Source organism: Natator depressus, chromosome 9, assembly GCF_965152275.1.
Source record: "Natator depressus isolate rNatDep1 chromosome 9, rNatDep2.hap1, whole genome shotgun sequence".
NCBI classification, from domain to species: domain Eukaryota; kingdom Metazoa; phylum Chordata; order Testudines; family Cheloniidae; genus Natator; species Natator depressus.
The window spans coordinates 825699-844459 of NC_134242.1; the positions used below are offsets into that span (position 1 = coordinate 825699).

An 18761-nucleotide genomic window follows, 5' to 3' on the forward strand; every position below is an offset into this window, starting at 1 on the left:
CCTCCGCCCCAAACCACCCAGTTCTCATTGCGCTCTCGCTGCTGGGCATGGACAATGCAAAGGGAGGCTGCTCAGGCAGGTGTGACTAAGCAGTGTCCACTGGAGCTGGCTTTCCTACAAGTCTCTCTCCAGACCAGGCTGTTTCCCCCAGCACTGCCTGCATTGACCGCCCAGCTGCTGCCACAGTGCCGTGCTCTCGCAGCCCCTGTGGAGTCAGCAGCAGAACCCGGCAGTTCAGTACCTGCAGTTCTTCGTTGAGTGATTGCACATGGCCAGGCCACGTCAGGTGTCTGCATGCCCAGCGCGCTGAAGCTGGAGAACTTTTCCCCTGAGTGGTACCTGTCAGGGCGGCACGTGCGATCTCTGCACGCTCATGCTACCAGCCGATGGTATAAAGGGGCAGAGCCGCCCCAGCCCCCCTTCAGTTCCTCCTCACCACCCCAAGGTCGGGAGGGGGCGTGTGTGTGCCTGCTTGCACAAATCTTCCCTTTTCCTCTGAGTGAAGTGTGTAATTTGTTGTAAATAATTTGGTTCATTGGTTGGATAGTGGCTCATTTCAGTCCATTTTCTCTTGGCTTTTCAGACTTGTAGTTAGCCCTGTCGACGCGCCGTGCCAGGGCATGCCTAAGTCCCCAGGTGTTAAACAAAGTTCTGGCTCTAATAAGTCTCTATCTGTCCGTGACTCTCACTACCGGTGGCTGAAGGGTTTGGGGGAGGGCCATGTTCAGGGTAGGTACCTGATTTGTAGTGGGTTCAGAAATAGGACCAAACCATTTCAGGAAGTGAAATTTTCTTGTGTTCTGATGCAAGCTGACTTGCGTCCTCCCTCCGAGCCCTGTTGCTTGGCACACAATCCTTGGGGCTCTGCTCCACCACGGGGTGACCTCCGGACGTCTCCGTTATCCCTCCTCAGAGAGGTTCAGAAGGGAGGCATCGTTCTCCCTCCCCAGGGCCCCAGAAGAAGCTGAATCCTGTGACCCACATGCCTCTAAGCCTAACAGATCTTCCTCATCAAGGATCTCCCAGTCCCTGACCGGCCCTTCCAGGAGTCAGTCAGGTATGGACCAGCCCTGGCTACGTGCTCCTCAGTACCACATGCTTCCTTGGCAATATGTGTAGAGTCTTGGACTCTGGTACCATCCTCTGTACCATTGAGACCAACTCCTTGGCCTGGGCCATCTGCATTGTCTGCATACGGGTACATGGCATCCTCGACACCAACAACAGCCTGTACACAGCAGTGAGAGACTTGCTTTGCCTTTTGATACCAGACTCCCCGATTGTACAAGAGCTAGAGTCATAGGTAGCAGCTATTTCTTCACAAGCTCTGGAGCTGTCTACATCATCAGTGACGTACCATTCGATTCCGGCTTCAGCACGGCAAACGTCGGTACCTACGATGAGCAGCTGGAACTCGAACACTTGGTACTCTCCCGGGGTCAGCCACCATGCTGTCCCACTAGTGCCACATCCAGCCACGAGCCCCAGTCACCTGCACCATGGAGTGCTGTGCCTCCAAGGAATCTTATGCATCCCAGTCCTGTTATAGGAGATCTCATAATTCTCTATCCTCCACACAGAGATCCAGATCTTGGTACCCGGGCTCTCTCAGGGGCAGGTCTAGAGACAAGGGGCCAAGGGCTACTTTTCACTGGGGCCCCAGGACTTAGCCATGGGCCCTCTGGAACCCATGGAGCATTCCATCCACTTTACGTACTTCTCCGAGACCTCACTTGTCTAAGTCACCTCTGAGACAAGGAGAAATGTCTGGAGAAATGTCTTACATACTTCAGGACCTGGTAGAGTAGCTCTACTGATTAATTAAGCCATCTTGGAGCCTACAAAAATTATATGGCAAACACCAGCATCACTTCCTCCCACTGCCAAGAGAACAGAGAGCAGATACCAAGTGCCATTCCAAGGTCATGAACATTTCTATTCTCACCCTACCCTGGGCTCGGTGGTGAGTGTAATCAATGATAAATCACGCCAAGGTCACGCCAAATCCACCTCAAAATAATGACTCCAAAAAACTCTTTCACTGCAAAATCTTTTTGGAAGAAACATTTATGCAATGTCAGGGTTACAGGTCAGGATAGCAAATCACCAGGCTCTCCTGGTCAGATACAGTTTCCCAGTCTCTGTTAACAGGCTAACTTTATTGACAAACTGCCAGAAGATGTTAGACAGGAATATTGAGTTGTGATTAACAAGGGTTGTCCAATCTTCCCATCATGCCGTCTTGAATAGGCTGAGGCTAGAGTGATGGCATCTGTGCCTATGATGTGACGCTCTTTGTGGCTGCAAGCATCTGGGGTTCCAGCAGAGATCCAACTGACAATTGAGGATCTCCCATTTAAAGGCCCTAATTTGTTTACAGGGAAAACCAATGAAACGCTGCATTCCCTAAAAGATTCTAGGGCAGCACTTAGATCACTGGGAAGGAACGTTCAGGCACTTTCATCCTCAGACAACCCAGTGGTGCCATTTTACTCTCGGAGGCAGCCTGATCAAGCAGAGATGACATAAATTCCACAGGATAAGGCCACCTCCTCCTCCATCTGCTTCAACTTCATCAAGACAGTGTTCGACCTCTAAGCAGCCTATTGGACTTCTTAGTCGAGGCCAGAGTACCACTGCGTCTGGGTCTCATCTCTCCTATCACTCCCTTTGGCAGCAGGTTAGCCCACTTCCTAGCTGATTGGACCCATATTTCAGCCAGATACTGGGTACTGAGCACTGTGGAACGAGGATATTCCCTGCAGTTTGTCTCTATTCCCCATACCTACCTACCCAGCCCCAGTCCCTTTTCAGGGGCCAATCTCACAAGGCTTTTCTTATCCAAGAAATACAGTCTGGTTTACAGTTGGGAGCCAAAGAGGTCTCTCCTTAACGCTGGGGGAAGGGATTCTGTTCCCATTATTTCTGAGGGAAGACTCAAACCTATTTTGGACCTGCAAAACCTAAACAAATACATAAAGAGATAACATTTCCCCTGGTAACTCTAGCCTCTGTTATCCATCTCTAGATCCCAATGACTGGTTTGCCACTCTCAGCTTGAATGATTTCCACAAGGCTATCCACCAGAGCTGCAGGAGGAAGGTTCATCATGGCTAACATTCATTATCCATTCACTGTCCTGCCTTTCAGTCCATCTTCAGCCCTGTGACTCTTTTCAAAGCGCATGGCTATGGCGACAGTGCATCTCAGAAAGGCAGTTGTCCAGGAATTCCTGTACCTGGATGGCTGGTTGATTCAGGGATGCTCCGGACATTAGGGGGAGGTTGGCATCAACAAGATCCAGAGACTCCTTTGTTCTGACAAGGATAAGTGAGTTCTCATCCCTGTGTAGAAAATTGGGCTTATTGGGGCAGATCTAGACTCCACTTCAGCAAGCGCGCACTTGAGCCTGGCCAGAGTCCAAGCAAGACAGGACCTCTGTGCAGACCTCAGCGCCCATCCTTGCACAGCAGTAAGGAATCGACTGAGACTTCTGGGGCACAGGGCAGCTGGCACATATGTGACTCAGCATGGCAGCCTTTTCACCACAGAGCCATGCAAGGCGGGTGGAGTCAATCTACTGACCATCTCATCACCCATTGGACGTGCTGACTCACGTACCTGCGAGTGGCTTGTCATCCCTAGATTGGTGGGTGTACCCTGCCAATGTATGCAAAGGGGTTTCTTTCTCCTCGACTCTGCCCTCCATGACATTAGTCACAAATGCTTCATCCCTGGGGTGGGGATCCTACCTAGAAGACCATCAGACTCAGGGTCTTTGGTCAGATCAAGAACTCTCTTTCCACAGAAATGTTCTGGAACTACAAGCTATTCACTTGGCATGTCAAGCCTTCCTTCCACACCTCGAGGAATGTACAGTACAGGTCCTCACGGACAACACAGCTGCTGTGTTCTGTGTGAACAGGCAGGGGGGTGCCAGGTGGGATCGCCTTTGCCCAGAGGCTGTAGATCTATGGGGGTTTGAGGGTTGCATCAAAAATACAATCACACTCAAAGCTTCACACCTACCAAGGTGTTCAGAACTGCCTGGCAGATTGTCTCTGCAGATCATTCAGCAGGGATCACAAGTGGTCCCTTAGAGCGGACATTGCAAGATCCATCTTTCAGTCATGGCGGGTACCAGAAATCAATGTCTTGGTTACTCGTCTGAACAGGAAGTGTCACCTGTTTTGTTCCAGAGCAAGTCACAGCCCAGGATCTATATCAGATGATTTCCTGTCGTCATAAAAGGACAAGCTACTAGATGCCTTTAATCCCGTCCCTCAGATTCCAAGAGTGTTATGCAAACTTGGGCAGGAGAACACCTTTATAACCCTCATCCGCAGCCATCCCTGTCGGTCTGAGGCCTTCCCCTTATCTCCTCAGTTATTCTCAAACCAAACACCCTCCCTCCCTCATTCCTTCTGGCCTTGCACTTCATTCTTTTCAAGGCCTTCCTTCTACATGCTAGTCAGGGCCTTTCTTCATATTACAGATATTTCCTTAACCAAACTTAAGGTAATGCTAACTCTTTAATGTCGTATTTATCCTACAGCTTTTGCTGGCTCTAATGGTTCCACCTTTTGAGCCGATGGCTCCACATTCCTTGCTCCATCTCTCCATGAAAGCAGCATTCCTGGTGGCCAGTGCTTCTGCCAGCAGGGTAGCAGAGCAGCGTGCATTAGGTGCTGACCCTCCAGATGTAGTTTGCAGATGAGGTTGATTTGCATCCTTACCCTACATTTCTGACCAAAGTTGTCTCGCACTTCCACCTTAACCAGGCTACCTACTTACCAGCTTTTTTCTGAAACCTCGTAACGATGAGGAGGGCTCCATGCTTGGGATGTCCAAAAGGCGTTGGCTTGTTACTTGGACAAGACCAAACAATTTAGGCTGTTTCCTCAGCTGTTCATTTCTTTGTCTGCCAGACTGAAGGGTTACCCTGTCTGTGGGCAGAGAATTTCTTTCTGGATCTCGTCCTGCACACTACTGTGCTCTGCCACGACTAAGGCCCCTCTGCCCAGAAGAGTTTCAGTGCGTTCTACAAGAGCTCAAGCAGCATGAGCTGCATTCCTGCGTCAGGTGCACATTACTGATGTTCGCAGAGCTGCAGCCTGGTCATTGGTGCCTCCTTTCACTAGACATGAAGCTGTTTCCCAGGCACTGAGCGATGGTGATGGGTTTGGATGATCGGTGTTGCAGTCCTTGCTCAGACAGACTCCAAAACCATCGTCCTTGCCAAAGTGCTTATGAGTCACCTGATTTGGAATGGGGATGTGCGATCACTTGAAGAAGAAAAAATGGCTACTTACCTGTTCTGTGACTGTTGTCCTTTGAGGTGTGTTGCACACGTCCGTCCCACAACCCACCTCCTCCCCTCTACACTGGAGTCAAACCCACTCAGGAGGGTTCTCCCTTTATACCCTCATCTGGTAACATGACCCTGGGGTGTGCGCATGGGCTGCCCCAAGGGGTTCTGCCGGGGAAAAGGGTCTCTGGTTTTGTTGCCCTGGGTGTGCACCCACCTGAAATGGGATGGACACGTGCAGCATGTCACTAAGTTACAGCACAGGTAACTAATAGGTAACCACCTTTGCCATTACAGTATTATAACAAACGCAGGCCCACCTAGGATTGCCCAGAGCCACCGGGCTAACTGCTATTATGCTGACACATCTGAGTTATCACATCGAGACTAGAAACATTCCCCTCTGCTGCACTGTGATGTTTTTATCTTTAGGAAGCAGCCTGGCACGTCACAGATGAGTGCATCCAGGTCCTTGGAGGAATGGGATACATGCAGGTAAACGAGCTTGGCTCCATCCGCCCCGAGCAGAACCGCATGCATCATTTTTAAGGCTGTATTCAGGAGCTCGCAGTGCTCTGCCAAGGCAGCTGTGTGCACTCCTCTTGCAGGGATCACTTGAGTCTATTAAGGTCTTTGTTTGCACAGGAAGCTGGTGTCGAAAGAGTCTTGAGGGACCTGAGGATTTTCCGCATTTTTGAGGGCACCAATGACATCCTTCGCTTGTTTGTGGCACTGACGGGCGTTGAGGTAAGGGGCTCTCTGTGGGCAAATACCTCCCCTTAAAGGCCTTGGCATTTTCCGGCACAGAGCGAGCATTGCACGGCACAGCTGGGAGAGGGGGCCAGGAATCTGCCCTGGGACTAGGAGCAGAGTCCCTGCACTGCGCCAGTGCCTCCACCAGGAACAGCCTCTCCACGGTGTGCGGAGGAAGCCAGGGTGGGGTGCGGGCAGGGCTATGCCTCTGCCCCACACTGGCCCGCTGGGCTGGCTGGATGCAGGGGGGAGCACTAAGGCTGGTGGAGCCGGCTCTGAAGGGATTCTAGTGGGGTCAGCTATGAACCCTGCAGCCATAGTGCAGCCTCCTCACACCACCCGCCGCGCAGAGCGTTAGCCGCAGCTGCTGAAAGGCCTCTCCAGAATCGCGTGGGAGGGTAACGTATGGGCTGTGGAGATGGGCCTGAATCAAATGTGCTCAGATCCGAACAGTCGCAGCACTGGGGGTTGAATCTAAACCCAGATCCAGATCCACACTTCATAGCTGGAGGGAGCCGTATGAAATTGGCTGAACCAAACCCTCCGTCCAAACACCCGAAGCTGTGACAGGAGGGGCTGGGTGGGGGGTTGGGCCGGGGGTGGGCAGGGGGATGTTTTGGAATTTGGAACCTGATCTGAATTGTGTGGTAAAAGTCCATTGCTGATGGTATGGGCCAAATTCTGCGCTCCATTGACTTCAGTAATAACAATCGTACCCAGCTCTTGTGCTGCTCCCATGTGGAGGGGTAAATAACGCTTCCTTATTCACGTTCTCCACACCAGCCGTGATATTAGAGACCGCTATCACATTTCCCCTTCGTCGTCTCTTTCCCAAGATGGACAGTCCCGGTCTTTTCAATCTCCCCTCATAGCTGTTCTATAACCATAGTCATTTTTGTTGCCCTTCTCTGTACTTTTCCCAATTCTAATTTATCTTTTTTGAGATGGGGCGACCAGAACTGCACGCAGTATTCAAGATGTGGGCGTACCATAGCATAGGCGCCGACTTCTACTGGCGCCGGTGGGTACTTGACCCCACTCTGCCCCCGGCCCCACCTCGACTCCACCCCTGCCCCACCCCCTCCCCCATTCCAGCCCCTTCCCCAGAGTCCCCACCCCAACTTTGCCCCCTCCCTGCCCCTATTCCGACTCCTTCCCCAAATCCCCACCCCCGCCCCGCTTCTTCCCCCTTCCTTGCTTGCTACAGCTGTTTGGCAGTGGCAAGCGCTGGGAGGTAGGTGGAGCAGCGGGGACACGGCGCGCTCAGGGGAGGAGGCAGAGGTGTCTTATTCTCTTATTTCTCTTATTTCTGTCTTATTATGTATCCTTTTCCTAATGGTTCCTAAAATTCTGGTCGCTTTTTTGACTGCCGCTGCGCATTGAGCAAATGTCTTCATAGAACTATCCATGATGACTCCAACATATTTCTTGAGTGGTCACAGCTGATTTAGACGCTCTCAGTTTGTATGTGTACTTGGGATTATGTTTTCCGGTGTGTATTACTTTGCACTTATAAGCATTGAATTTCATCTGCCATTTTGTTGCCCAGTCACACAGTTCTGTGAGATCCCTCTGTAACTCTTCACTGTCTGCTTTGGACTTAACTATCTTGAGTAATTTAGACGTATTGGAGCATAAGCTTTCGTGGGTGAATACCCACTTCGTCAGATGTATGACAAAGTGGGTATTCACCCACGCAAGCTTAAGCTCCAATACATCTGTTAGTCTATAAGGTGCCACAGGACTCTTTGCCGCTTTTACAGATCCAGACTAGCACGGGTACCCCTCTGATACTTGAGTAATTTAGTATCAAATGGAAACTTTGCCACCTCCTTTGTTCACTCCCTTTTCCAGATCACTTATAAATATGTTGAACAGCTCTAGTCCCAGTACAGATCCCTAGGGGACCCCGCTATTTCCCTCTCTACACTGTGAAAACTGACCATTTATTCCTACCCTGTGTTTCCTATCTTTTAAGTAGTTACTGATCCATGAGAGGACTTTCCCTCTTATCCCATGACTGCTTACTTTGCTTAAGAGCCTTTAGTGTGAGATCTTGTCAAAGGCTTTCTGAAAGCCCAAGTACACTATATCTACTAGATCACCCTTGTCCACATGCTTGTTGACACCCTCAAAGAATTCTAAGAGGTTGGTGAGGCAGGATTTCCCTTTACAACAGCTGTGTTGCCTCTTTGCCAAAATATTGTGTTTATCTTTGTGTCTGATAATTCTGTTCTTTACTATAGTTTCAACCAATTTGCCTGGTACGGAAGTCAAGCTATCCAGCCTGTAATTGCCACGATCTCCTCTGGAGCCTTTTAAAAATAAACTGTGTTATATTAGCTACCTTCCAGTCATCTGGTACAAAGTCTGATTTAAATTACAGGTTGCATACCACAGTTAGTAGTTCTGCAATTTTGTATTTGACTTTCTATACAACTCTTGGGTGAATACCACTTGGTCCAGGTGACTCGTCACTGGTTGATTTATCAGTTTGTTTCAAAACCCCCTCGGTTGACACCTCCGTCTGGGACAGGTCCTCAGATCCGTCACCCATCTTAGACACGTTCCCATCCCAATTTTTAATGCTGTAGACTTTGTTCTCTTCTGCAGTGAATGGAGCCCCCTTGTTGGGGGTGCTGTATATACAAACACTTAGGTGGATGGACAGAAATCTGGGTACCATGTAATGTTGTAATGCAGAAATGTTTCTTCATAAATCCTTCATGAATCCAAGCAATCTGTTCCACTGAGCTAAGGCCCTGAAAAATGGTTTAGTTGCAGAAAATAAGGTGGTAGATTTTCATATTTCGCTACTGCAGGGGTTCTCAAACTTTTGTACTGGTGACCCCTTTCACCTAGCAAGCATCTGAATGCGACCTCCCTTATAAATTAAAAACACTTTTTTATATATTTAACACTATTATAAATGCTGGGTGCAAAGCGGGGTTTGGGGTGGAGGCTGACAGCTTGTGCCCCTGCCCCCCCATAATAACCTTGTGTCCCCCTGAGGGGTCCCGACCCCCAGTTTGAGAACCCCTGTGCTACTGTATAGTTAACCCAGAGATGCCCGGCGCAACTCGGAACCTGCTGTATCAATTCCCTGAGGCTCATCCTGAGCATGTCCCTTTGCAGGGGTAGCCCTAAGAGTGTGTGTAATTAAATTCCTTTAATCATTTTTAAAACATTTTCAGTATGCTGGGGTCCAGTTAAAGAATCTGCGAACAACTGTCATGAATCCATCAGGGAAAACTGAGACCATCCTAAAAGAAATCGGGATGAGAGCAAAGCGGTAAGCAGCACAGAGAACCTGTTACAGTTTGCCTTTCAGTTACAGTGGTGTAAAATAACATGCTGCTTCTACTGGCAGGGCGATGGAATAAGGTATCTGAATGGTGGGAGTGCAGAGAGCCGTTGAACCAAACTGTAAACCCTGTAAACGATGAAGCCTGCAAACTGTAAACCCTGTCTATGATGAACACCACTTCAAGCCAGGGGGTGCAGTAGCACCCCGTCCACCCTTAGTTCCAGCCCCTCTGGTCCTGAGAGCATGCAGTGAAATCAGAAGTGATGCTTGCGATGCCAGAGCAGAGGCTTAATAGTGAGCCAGTCCTCCAGCACAGAACCAGGGGCGCTGTGACACTGATGGTGCCTCCTTTCAGACCAGCTGTAAAACCAAATTCCTGAGCATTTGTGGTCATAAGGATCCTATAGCTAGGGTGCCCAGGTGCCTGGTTTTCGACTGGAAAGTCCGGTTGAAAAGGGGGCCTGACAGTGTCCGGTCAGATCTACTGACCAGACACCCAAAGACCAGTTTCTGCGAGTGGGAGAGGCGAGAAGGCACTGGTTCATCACCTGCTCCAGCCCTTACTCAGCCAGGACCTCCTCCTACCTTCATCAGCCAGCTGCAGCCCCAGCCCCAGCTCTGCAGGCAAGTCCCTCCTGACCCAGGCGGTGGGGGGGTTGGAGGGAAAAAGCAGTGAGCAACAGGTGGGAGGGGTAAGAGGAGTGGACAGAGGCAGGGCCTCAGTGGAAGAGGTGGGGTAGGTGTGAGGGCTTAGGGGAAGAGGTGGAGCAAGGGTGGGGCTTTGGGAGGAATGGGCAGGGCAGGGGTGGGGCCTTAGGGGGGATGGGGAGAGGCAGGGGAGGTTCCAGCACTCCTGCTGAAGTGTCTGTTTTTTAAATATTACCAAGTTGGCAACCCTCCTGTGATTGGTTCCCTCTGGGGTGCCAATTGGAACTGGGATACCACTGAGCTCGCCAGTCCCACCAGCCTGGGTTCCCCTTACTCTGTGCTGCTGTGACAGGCTCTCAAGCCCCCTTCCATCACACACACACCCGGCTGCAGCTTCACACAGATGCTGGGATCAGTTCTGCATGGGAAAGCTCAGCTAAGGAATTGCCCAGCACTCAAGTGCATGCCCCCTTTGGAGTGTAAACCCAAAATTGTGTCGTCTTGCGCTGCAGAGAGAACTATAGAGCATAAGCTCATTGAAATTCGCTCCCTCCCTCAATGTGGAGGAAGATATGCACAGCCTTTTGTCCCCCAGTTATGAATTCCACAGACTGGTTTTAGAGAAAACAAAAGCAAGTTATTAACTACAAAAGATAGATTTTAAGTGATTATAAGTGATAGCAAACAGATCAAAGCAGATTACTTTAGTAAATAAACAAAAACTGCAAACTAGATGGGTAAGATATAAATTGGCAAATTCTGAGTGATAAACTGGCTGGAAGATTCTTAAGGTACAAGCTGCCTTGGCTTTCCCAGGTTTTCATACACAGGCTAAAAATCCTTCTAGCCTGGGACCATCACTTCCCACAGTTCAATCCTTGCCCCTCAGGTGTTTCCAGGTGTTGCAGGGAGAGTGAGATACCTTCGTGATGTCATTTCCCCCTTTTATATCTTCTTCCCACTTGCTGGAAAGTTCTTTTGCTGTGACCTGGGTCAGACAGTTCCCACTGTGTAGTGCTGTCTCTGAGAGGTTTTTGTTGTACACAGTTCCTGGGTGTGCCTGCAAGGGCGGGGGAGATGGGGGATACCAGCGAAAGGATGACACTCAGGCCTGAGAACAGCAAGCTATGCTTTATTGAAGGAAGAAGTTACGCTCCAATCTGCGTGGGGAGTCCCTAGGACATGCAGGGGGGCTGCAGGGGACTCTGGCCATTCGGGAGAGCTGACCAGGCAGGACTCCGCTGGGAGCAAGTCCTCTGCAGTGTTTTATTCTCTGTGTTTATCTCGGGGTTACATAGGGTCAACAGCTGGTTACATTCTTACATGTATGATTTATGCTTGTTATATAAACTGACTTGTTTACAGGCAAAAAATATGCTGAGCTATGCTAAGATATATATTTTGGCAGGGTCTGTCGGACAAAGGTCATTGAAACTGCCTGCATCCTCCGCTTACATTCAGTCATGTACGCGATCCGCCACTTAGCTCCTCGCCAATCTTCCACAACTTTGCCTCTACACTGGGGTAATCCTGGTGCTCCTGTTCACACTGGGGTAATCCTGGTGCTTGTGTGCATTTCCTCAACAAGCCATTAACCTTGTTTGGCCATTTTACTGTTGTACCTGAAAGGCTGCTTGTGGGTGTGTTCAACCTCAGAACAGGTTTGAGTAACACACACAGAGCCAAACTTCATAACTTCACATACAATGATAGCATGTACAATCCAACGAGATATTACTGTCTAGCAGATCCAGACTTTTAGAATGATACCTCACAAGACATACTTTGTACAAAACACATCCTAATTACATGACAGTGGTGAATATTGAGGTGTCAGGGTGTCACACCTGCCTATAGCCCTTTTTGCAAGAGTTGGGGTCAGGGACGGCAAAGCCTTCCCAAAAGTGGGGGGGCCAGGCCCCTCGCCCCTCTATGGCTCACCCTTTGCCCCTGAGGCCCCGCCCCCAGCCAAGCTGGAAGCCAGAGCTCGTCCAGGGAGCTGAGGACCCTCCACCTGCCTGGGGTGGGAGAGCCCAAGAGCTGTTCCCAGCCTGTGTCCCCACCCCCAGGGCAGGTGGAGGATCTGTGTCTCCCACATGGCTGCCGGGCTCCAGCTGCTAGCCTGGCCCCCCCAGTTCCGGCGCACCTGGTTGGGGTGTTAGACCAGGTGGTCTGGCCAAGTGTCCATTTAAGTGTTCACACTTTGCTACTTCAGTGGGAGTTTTGCAAGATCAGACCTAATGTCCTGTGCCCAGAATGGTGTGCATGGTACGTCCCATGCGTCATGTGATAAAGGTGGGAGGAAATTGTTCATGTAGAAAGGCTGATCTTGGTATGGGCACTTCCTGGAGATCGTGCACTGCCGGGTTTAGCTGCAGTTGTTTGAACTCAAACTCTTTTATGGTAGGAGTGAACCTTAGAGATGAGTTGTTGAAATAATCTGACCAGATGTCCCAGTTTTATAGGGACAGTCCCGATTTGTGGGTCTTTTTCTTATATAGGCTCCTATTACCCCGCACCCCCTATCTCGACTTTTCACACTTGCTGTCTGGTCACCCTATGTTGAAATGATACTGGGCCAAATTCATCCCTGCTTTACCTCCAGCTCCAGGGTATGTCTGCACTAGGAACCTGGCAGCACCAATAAAGACACTTACTACAGTGACACAAGGGGTTCTTCACTCGCTGTAGTAAATCCAGCTCCCCAACAGGTGGTAACTAGGTCGATGGAAGAATTTCACCTAGCGCTGTCTGCACCAGGCTTAGGTCGGCTTAGCTACATCGCATAGGGTGTGAATTTTTCACTGCCCATAGTGATGTAGTAAAGCGAACCTAACTTCGTAGTGCAGAATAGTCCCCAGTGACTGCCGTGCAGTTGCTCCTGGATGAGCTGCTGCGTTGTGTTTTAAACCCTTTGTCCTTTCATTTTTTTGCTCATCTCTTTTCTCCCTTTGCAGTAAAGTTGGGATTCCCACTGGTTTGTCTCTGGAGGGAATCGTTCACCCAGGCCTAGACAACAGTGCATACCTGGTAAGGGAATTCTTTCTGAAAGATTTATTTCTCAGAGCCCGACCCTGCAGCTGTTGGAGTCATTGGTAAACCTGCTGTCATCTCCAGTGCTGCAGGGCCTGACCCTTACATAGTCTGTCGTATTATGAGATCTGAATTATTTTGTACGTTTCTTGCATTTTTAGCCTTAAAGCAAATAATTTTCATGACAGCATCTACTCACCAATGATGACGTTTTTGTGATTCACAGCATTCATCTAGCATCTGCTTTAGACGAAGTTCATGCAAGGAATGTTTCTGTAGCTTACAGTTAGGAATGAACCTAGAAGCCTGTGTTTTAAATGAAGTGTTAGCTCTTTAAAAAGTCTTTGCTAAATATGAACTTTCAGATTCAGACTGAAACATCATTTTCACGTTTAAAATACCATTGCCCAGCTGTCATTTCACTCTTTCAGATTTGTCAATCTGATTTGTCAGATTTGTTGTCTCTGGCACAATAATAATAATTTACATTTTTAGTAGCATTTGGCATCAGCAGATCTCTAAGCACGTTCCATCACTCACAGTGTTACAGAGGGACACACATGGATGGACATGCACACACAAATGGACACACATGAATGTGAACACGGATACACACACACACACACACTCTCTCTCTCTCTCTCTCTGTTTTCTTGTAGGGGCTGTACTTTCTCCTGGGGGTTTTGCTTTACTTCATTCTTGTTGTTATCCCTTCATCTAAGATAAAAGAAATTGTAGGCAAAGCGCACATGGAGACCCACAAGACAAAGCTGCCAGTACAGGAGACAAGCGTCCCCATGTACTGCCGGGGGGGCTGGAACAATTTGTATAGTGGGGGTGCTGAGAGCCATTGAACCAAACTGCAAACCCTCTATATAATCGAATCCACTTCAAGCCGGGGGTGTGGGAGCACCCCCAGCATCCCTAGTTCCAGCACCGATGCATACTGCCCTGCCAAAGTGATTGAGCTGTGCCCTTGAGGGCCAGATGGCCATTCTGTCTCCATGGCCCATTCCTTTACAGGCCTCACTGCTGAGCATATCCCCAAGGGCCCAGTTGTGATGGTGGTTTCTGGTCTGCGGAGGACCCCAAACCCTCAGCAGCTCGCCTGGGACCCTGGGATCCTGTGTCACTGCCAGAGCTAGGGTTCTCCCTAGCTGGTTCCTGAGCGCCAGCTCCCCAGCCCCACCCTGATCTCTGAGTTTCAGTGACACCCAGAGGGCCAGTCCTCAGTGCCCGCCTGGGTGTTTTGTGTTGCTCAGGCAGCATAAAGCACAGGGGCTGCTCCGGGGGCAACTGGGGAATCCCCTGGCCAAGAGAATCCTTGGGTGTTGTAGAGCAGCTGTAGCTGGCTTCATACCGCGTGCTCCCAGCCCTCACGGTATGGGGGCAGGGCAGGAGCGCCTTGTGCTCCAGCAATCCCCAGCTGATAGAGTGGCCCCAGGAGGCCAGTCCTGCCAGTGGAAGTTGGGGCAGCCTTGAGGCTGCTCAAAGTCATGCCACGGGCTGAATCAGCTCCAAGCTTGGGGCTGGAAAGTGGCTTAGTGCCAATTCGCCTCCAGGTCTGAACACAGCGCAACTGGTCCCCAGGATCCAGCCCAGTGCCCTGTGCTGGACGCACTTTTCCCAGCGCTGCTCCCTGATCCCCAGAGGCACCCACCCACCCAGCAGTGGTTGCTGAAAGGTTACAGCTGTCTTGGAAAGGAAATGAACTGCTCTTCTGTGTCCATGTAAAGGTGACGAGGGCCATTGACCTGTTTGGTGAAGCTATTGAGAGCCTCCTGCTGAAATACGGCGAGAAGGTGATAGGTGGGTGCCTCTGTGGCTGCTGTCAGCCCGCTTCTAACCAGCCATCAGATGACGTTAAACGACATTCCACCATTTGGCCTGTCGTAAAACCCATCACTGGGGCACCGAGCCAGGGCCCAGGGTGTGCTCCCGGAGCACCACTTCTGTCACCTCCGGCAACGCTCTCGTCTCTCCCCTTCATCCTCTCCCCATTTCCCCTCTGAATTCCTTCCTGCATCACACTCCTTGCTCTGCCCACCGCACCTCTCTCTGAATACAGACCTAGGTGGTGTGCGTCCATCCCTTGGGGATTGATATGGGTCTCCTCACTGCGGCACGCCGGGGTGAAAGCTCCCCCCGTGCCAGCCTGGAGCGTCGCTGGGCTGCAGGACTGCCGTGCAGCTGGGGTGTCTGCATGGCCCTGTGTACCTGCTCTGCATCCAAAGCCCCACAAAGCTCTGCAGGCCAAGGTCTGTGTGTAGCACCAGCATCACGCAGCCCTGATCCCGATGGTCTCCCAGGGCTCCTGAACAGCTGAGTCGTATCCTGCCCTCAGTGTGCCCATGACATTTCATTAACACCCAGGGGAGCTGAGTGCGCAGAGCCAGGATCCAACAGGGGCCCCAGAAGTGATTGACCGATGGGTCTGGCTGGTTTGTTTAATTCGTTGGGGGCTGGGGCCGCGCTGCGGGGTGCTGCTGAGCATTTGGCTCAGGAAAACGCTCCAGTCTGCGTGTTAGAGCCAACCAGCCCAGTGAGCTCCCTGTGCCAGGCTCCGGCGGCATCACCCCCCCTCCCAGGGTCTCCAGTCGGTGGGTGGGTCCTTGTAGCAGTTTCTGGCCTGCCAATGTATCTGCGCGGTGAGAGCCGGTTCACTGGCTTCCGTGCAAGTGCTGCGGAACTGCTGTTAGTTTTCACTAGCATAACACGTGCGTGTGCACGCATGCCCCGTCTCACCAACGTCTCTTCTCCCAGACGAACAGTTTCATCTGAAACGTGTGGCCGACGCTGCCATTGACATCTATGGCATGGCTGTGGTGATCTCCAGGTAGGTGCGGCTAGCAGAGGAGAGCGAGTGCTTGGGAACGCCGTTCCTGGCCTGGCTGCCCACTGACCCTCCCAGGCTGCGGAAGGCGCTTGTGGGCACGTGGTGCTTGTGTAGACGTGTCCCTGCCCCGATAGCTTGTCTGCCACAGCGGCCAGTGCAGAGCGAGTGGCGGTAGGAGAGCGCCTGACACACGTGGGAATTTCTGTGCACATCGAATGGGCTCATCCCGGTAGCACCTGGGAAGCCAAACAAAACCGAGTGAGACGCTATGTCCCTCGAAAGCCAGGACTGTGCCTTTGCTCGCCCAGTCTGGGTGTCTCTAATACAGGGTCAGATCCAGCCGCTGGCGTCGGGGTGAGCATGGTGGGAATGAGTGGGACAAGCCACAGCTGCTTGTTCTCCGGGGAAGGGCTCCAGAGAAGCAGGGGAGTCCAATCCTGTCCTCTGGAACCTGGTCGCTTTGGGGCGATGCTCTATGGCTGGGCTTGTTCCGCTTTCCTGCTCCAACCCGTTCTGACAAGTGCATTTTCTGCGCTCACAAAGTCCTTTGTCCCTGTGGCCCCTCCCTCGTGGCCACCGTCTTGTCTCCGCAGGGCCAGCCGCTCTTTGTCTCTGGGACAACCCACCGCTGAGCATGAGAAGCTCTTGTGTCAAACATGGAGCCACGAGGTAGGCTACAGGCAGCTGAGGGGCCGGGTTTGGTTCACTCGCTGTGGCAGGCTTATGGGCTTGTCAACAAGCCAGCCCTGGCTGTGAGCTTGCTGCCAGTCCCTGCAAGAGAGCCCTGCATGGCCAGTGTGCGTGCCCTGGGCCCCACACACGCCCTGAGGGCCCCGCCCCCCTGTGCACCCTGGGCATGCCCTGGGACCCCCCCACACACCCTGGGCCCCTGCATGAGAGCCCCACGTGCCCCCCCGTGTGCCATGAGTGCCTCTCTGCATGCCCTGAGCTCCCCCATGCACACCCTGTATGAGAGCCCCACGTGGACCCCTGGGCACCTCTCCACGTGCTCTCTGTGTGCCCTAAGGCCCTCCCCCCCGCATGCCTTGGGCACCCTGCACGAGAGCCCTGCATACTCTCCATGTGCCCAGCACCCATGTACAATATGCTGCCTCTGCCCCCGTGACCTCAGTGCGGGCTACATGAGGAGTGTTGCTCTGCCATATGGCTTGTGCAGGGAGAGAGGTGTTGATCTGCTGCGTGGTCTGTGCGGGGCCGGGGCTATGTGAGGGGTGTTGATCTGCGTGCGGTCTGCGTGGGGGCCGTGGCTACGTGAGGGGCGTTGATCTGCCGTGTGGTCTGCGCGGGGCCGGGGCTATGTGAGGGATGTCGATCTGCCGCATGGTCTGTGCGGGGCCGTGGCTACGTGAGGGATGTTGATCTGCCGTGTGGTCTGTGCGGGGGCCGTGGCTATGTGCGGGGTGTTGATCTGCCGCGTGGTCTGTGCGGGGCCGTGGCTATGTGCGGGGTGTTGATCTGCTGCGCGATCTGTACGGGGCCGTGGCTACGTGAGGGATGTTGATCTGCCGCGTGGTCTGCACGGGGCCGTGGCTACATGAGGGATGTTGATCTGCCGCGTGGTCTGCGCGGGGCCGTGGCTATGTGAGGGGTGTTGATCTGCCGCGTGGTCTGTGCGGGGCCGTGGCTACGTGCGGGGTGTTGATCTGCCGCGCGATCTGTGCGGGGCCGTGGCTACGTGAGGGATGTTGATCTGCCGCGTGGTCTGCGCGGGGCCGTGTCTACGTGAGGGGTGTTGATCTGCCGCGTGGTCTGTGCGGGGCCGTGGCTACGTGAGGGATGTTGATCTGCCGCGTGGTCTGCGCGGGGCCGTGTCTACGTGAGGGGTGTTGATCTGCTGCGTGGTCTGTGCGGGGCCGTGGCTACGTGAGGGATGTTGATCTGCCGCGTGGTCTGCGCGGGGCCGTGTCTACGTGAGGGGCGTTGATCTGCCGCGTGGTCTGTGCGGGGCCGTGGCTACGTGAGGGATGTTGATCTGCCACGTGGTCTGTGCGGGGCCGTGGCTACGTGAGGGATGTTGATCTGCCGTGTGGTCTGTGCGGGGGCCGTGGCTACGTGAGGGATGTTGATCTGCCGTGTGGTCTGTGCGGGGGCCGTGGCTACGTGAGGGATGTTGATCTGCCGTGCGGTCTGTGCGGGGCTATGGCTACGTGAGGGGCGTTGATCTGCCGCGCGATCTGTGCGGGGCCGTGGCTACGTGAGGGATGTTGATCTGCCGTGTGGTCTGTGCGGGGGCCGTGGCTACGTGAGGGATGTTGATCTGCCGTGTGGTCTGTGCGGGGGCCGTGGCTACGTGAGGGATGTTGATCTGCCGTGTGGTCTGTGTGGGGCTGTGGCTACGTGAGGGGTGTTGATCTGCCGCGCGATCTGTGCGGGGCCGTGGCTATGTGAGGGGTGTTGATCTGCTGCGTGGTCTGTGCGGGGCCGTGGCTACGTGAGGGGCGTTGACCTGCTGCGTGGTCTGTGCGGGGCCGTGGCTACGTGCGGGGTGTTGATCTGCTGCGTGGTCTGTGCGGGGCTGTGGCTACGTGAGGGGTGTTGATCTGCTGCGTGGTCTGTGCGGGGCCGTGGCTACGTGAGGGGTGTTGATCTGCTGCGTGGTCTGCGCGGGGCCGTGGCTACGTGCGGGGTGTTGATCTGCCGTGTGGTCTGTGCGGGGGCCGTGGCTACGTGCGGGGTGTTGATCTGCTGCGTGGTCTGTGCGGGGCTGTGGCTACGTGAGGGGTGTTGATCTGCTGCGTGGTCTGTGCGGGGCCGTGGCTACGTGAGGGGTGTTGATCTGCTGCGTGGTCTGCGCGGGGCCGTGGCTACGTGAGGGGCGTTGACCTGCTGCGTGGTCTGTGCGGGGCCGTGGCTAC

The 18761-nt window shown here is 52.9% G+C and overlaps 1 protein-coding gene across 1 annotated transcript in view; it reads left to right on the forward strand.

Moving 5' to 3' along the window:
- The window catches only part of LOC141993733 (very long-chain specific acyl-CoA dehydrogenase, mitochondrial-like), a 38466-nt gene that overhangs the window by 14811 nt on the left and 4894 nt on the right, over positions 1-18761 (forward strand). Inside the window, exons 10-16 of the mRNA XM_074963315.1 lie at positions 5741-5803; positions 5954-6055; positions 9256-9353; positions 12974-13046; positions 14786-14858; positions 15813-15885; positions 16479-16554. Coding sequence (XP_074819416.1) covers positions 5741-5803; positions 5954-6055; positions 9256-9353; positions 12974-13046; positions 14786-14858; positions 15813-15885; positions 16479-16554 — 558 coding nt within the window. The remainder of the gene's footprint in view (positions 1-5740; positions 5804-5953; positions 6056-9255; positions 9354-12973; positions 13047-14785; positions 14859-15812; positions 15886-16478; positions 16555-18761) is intronic.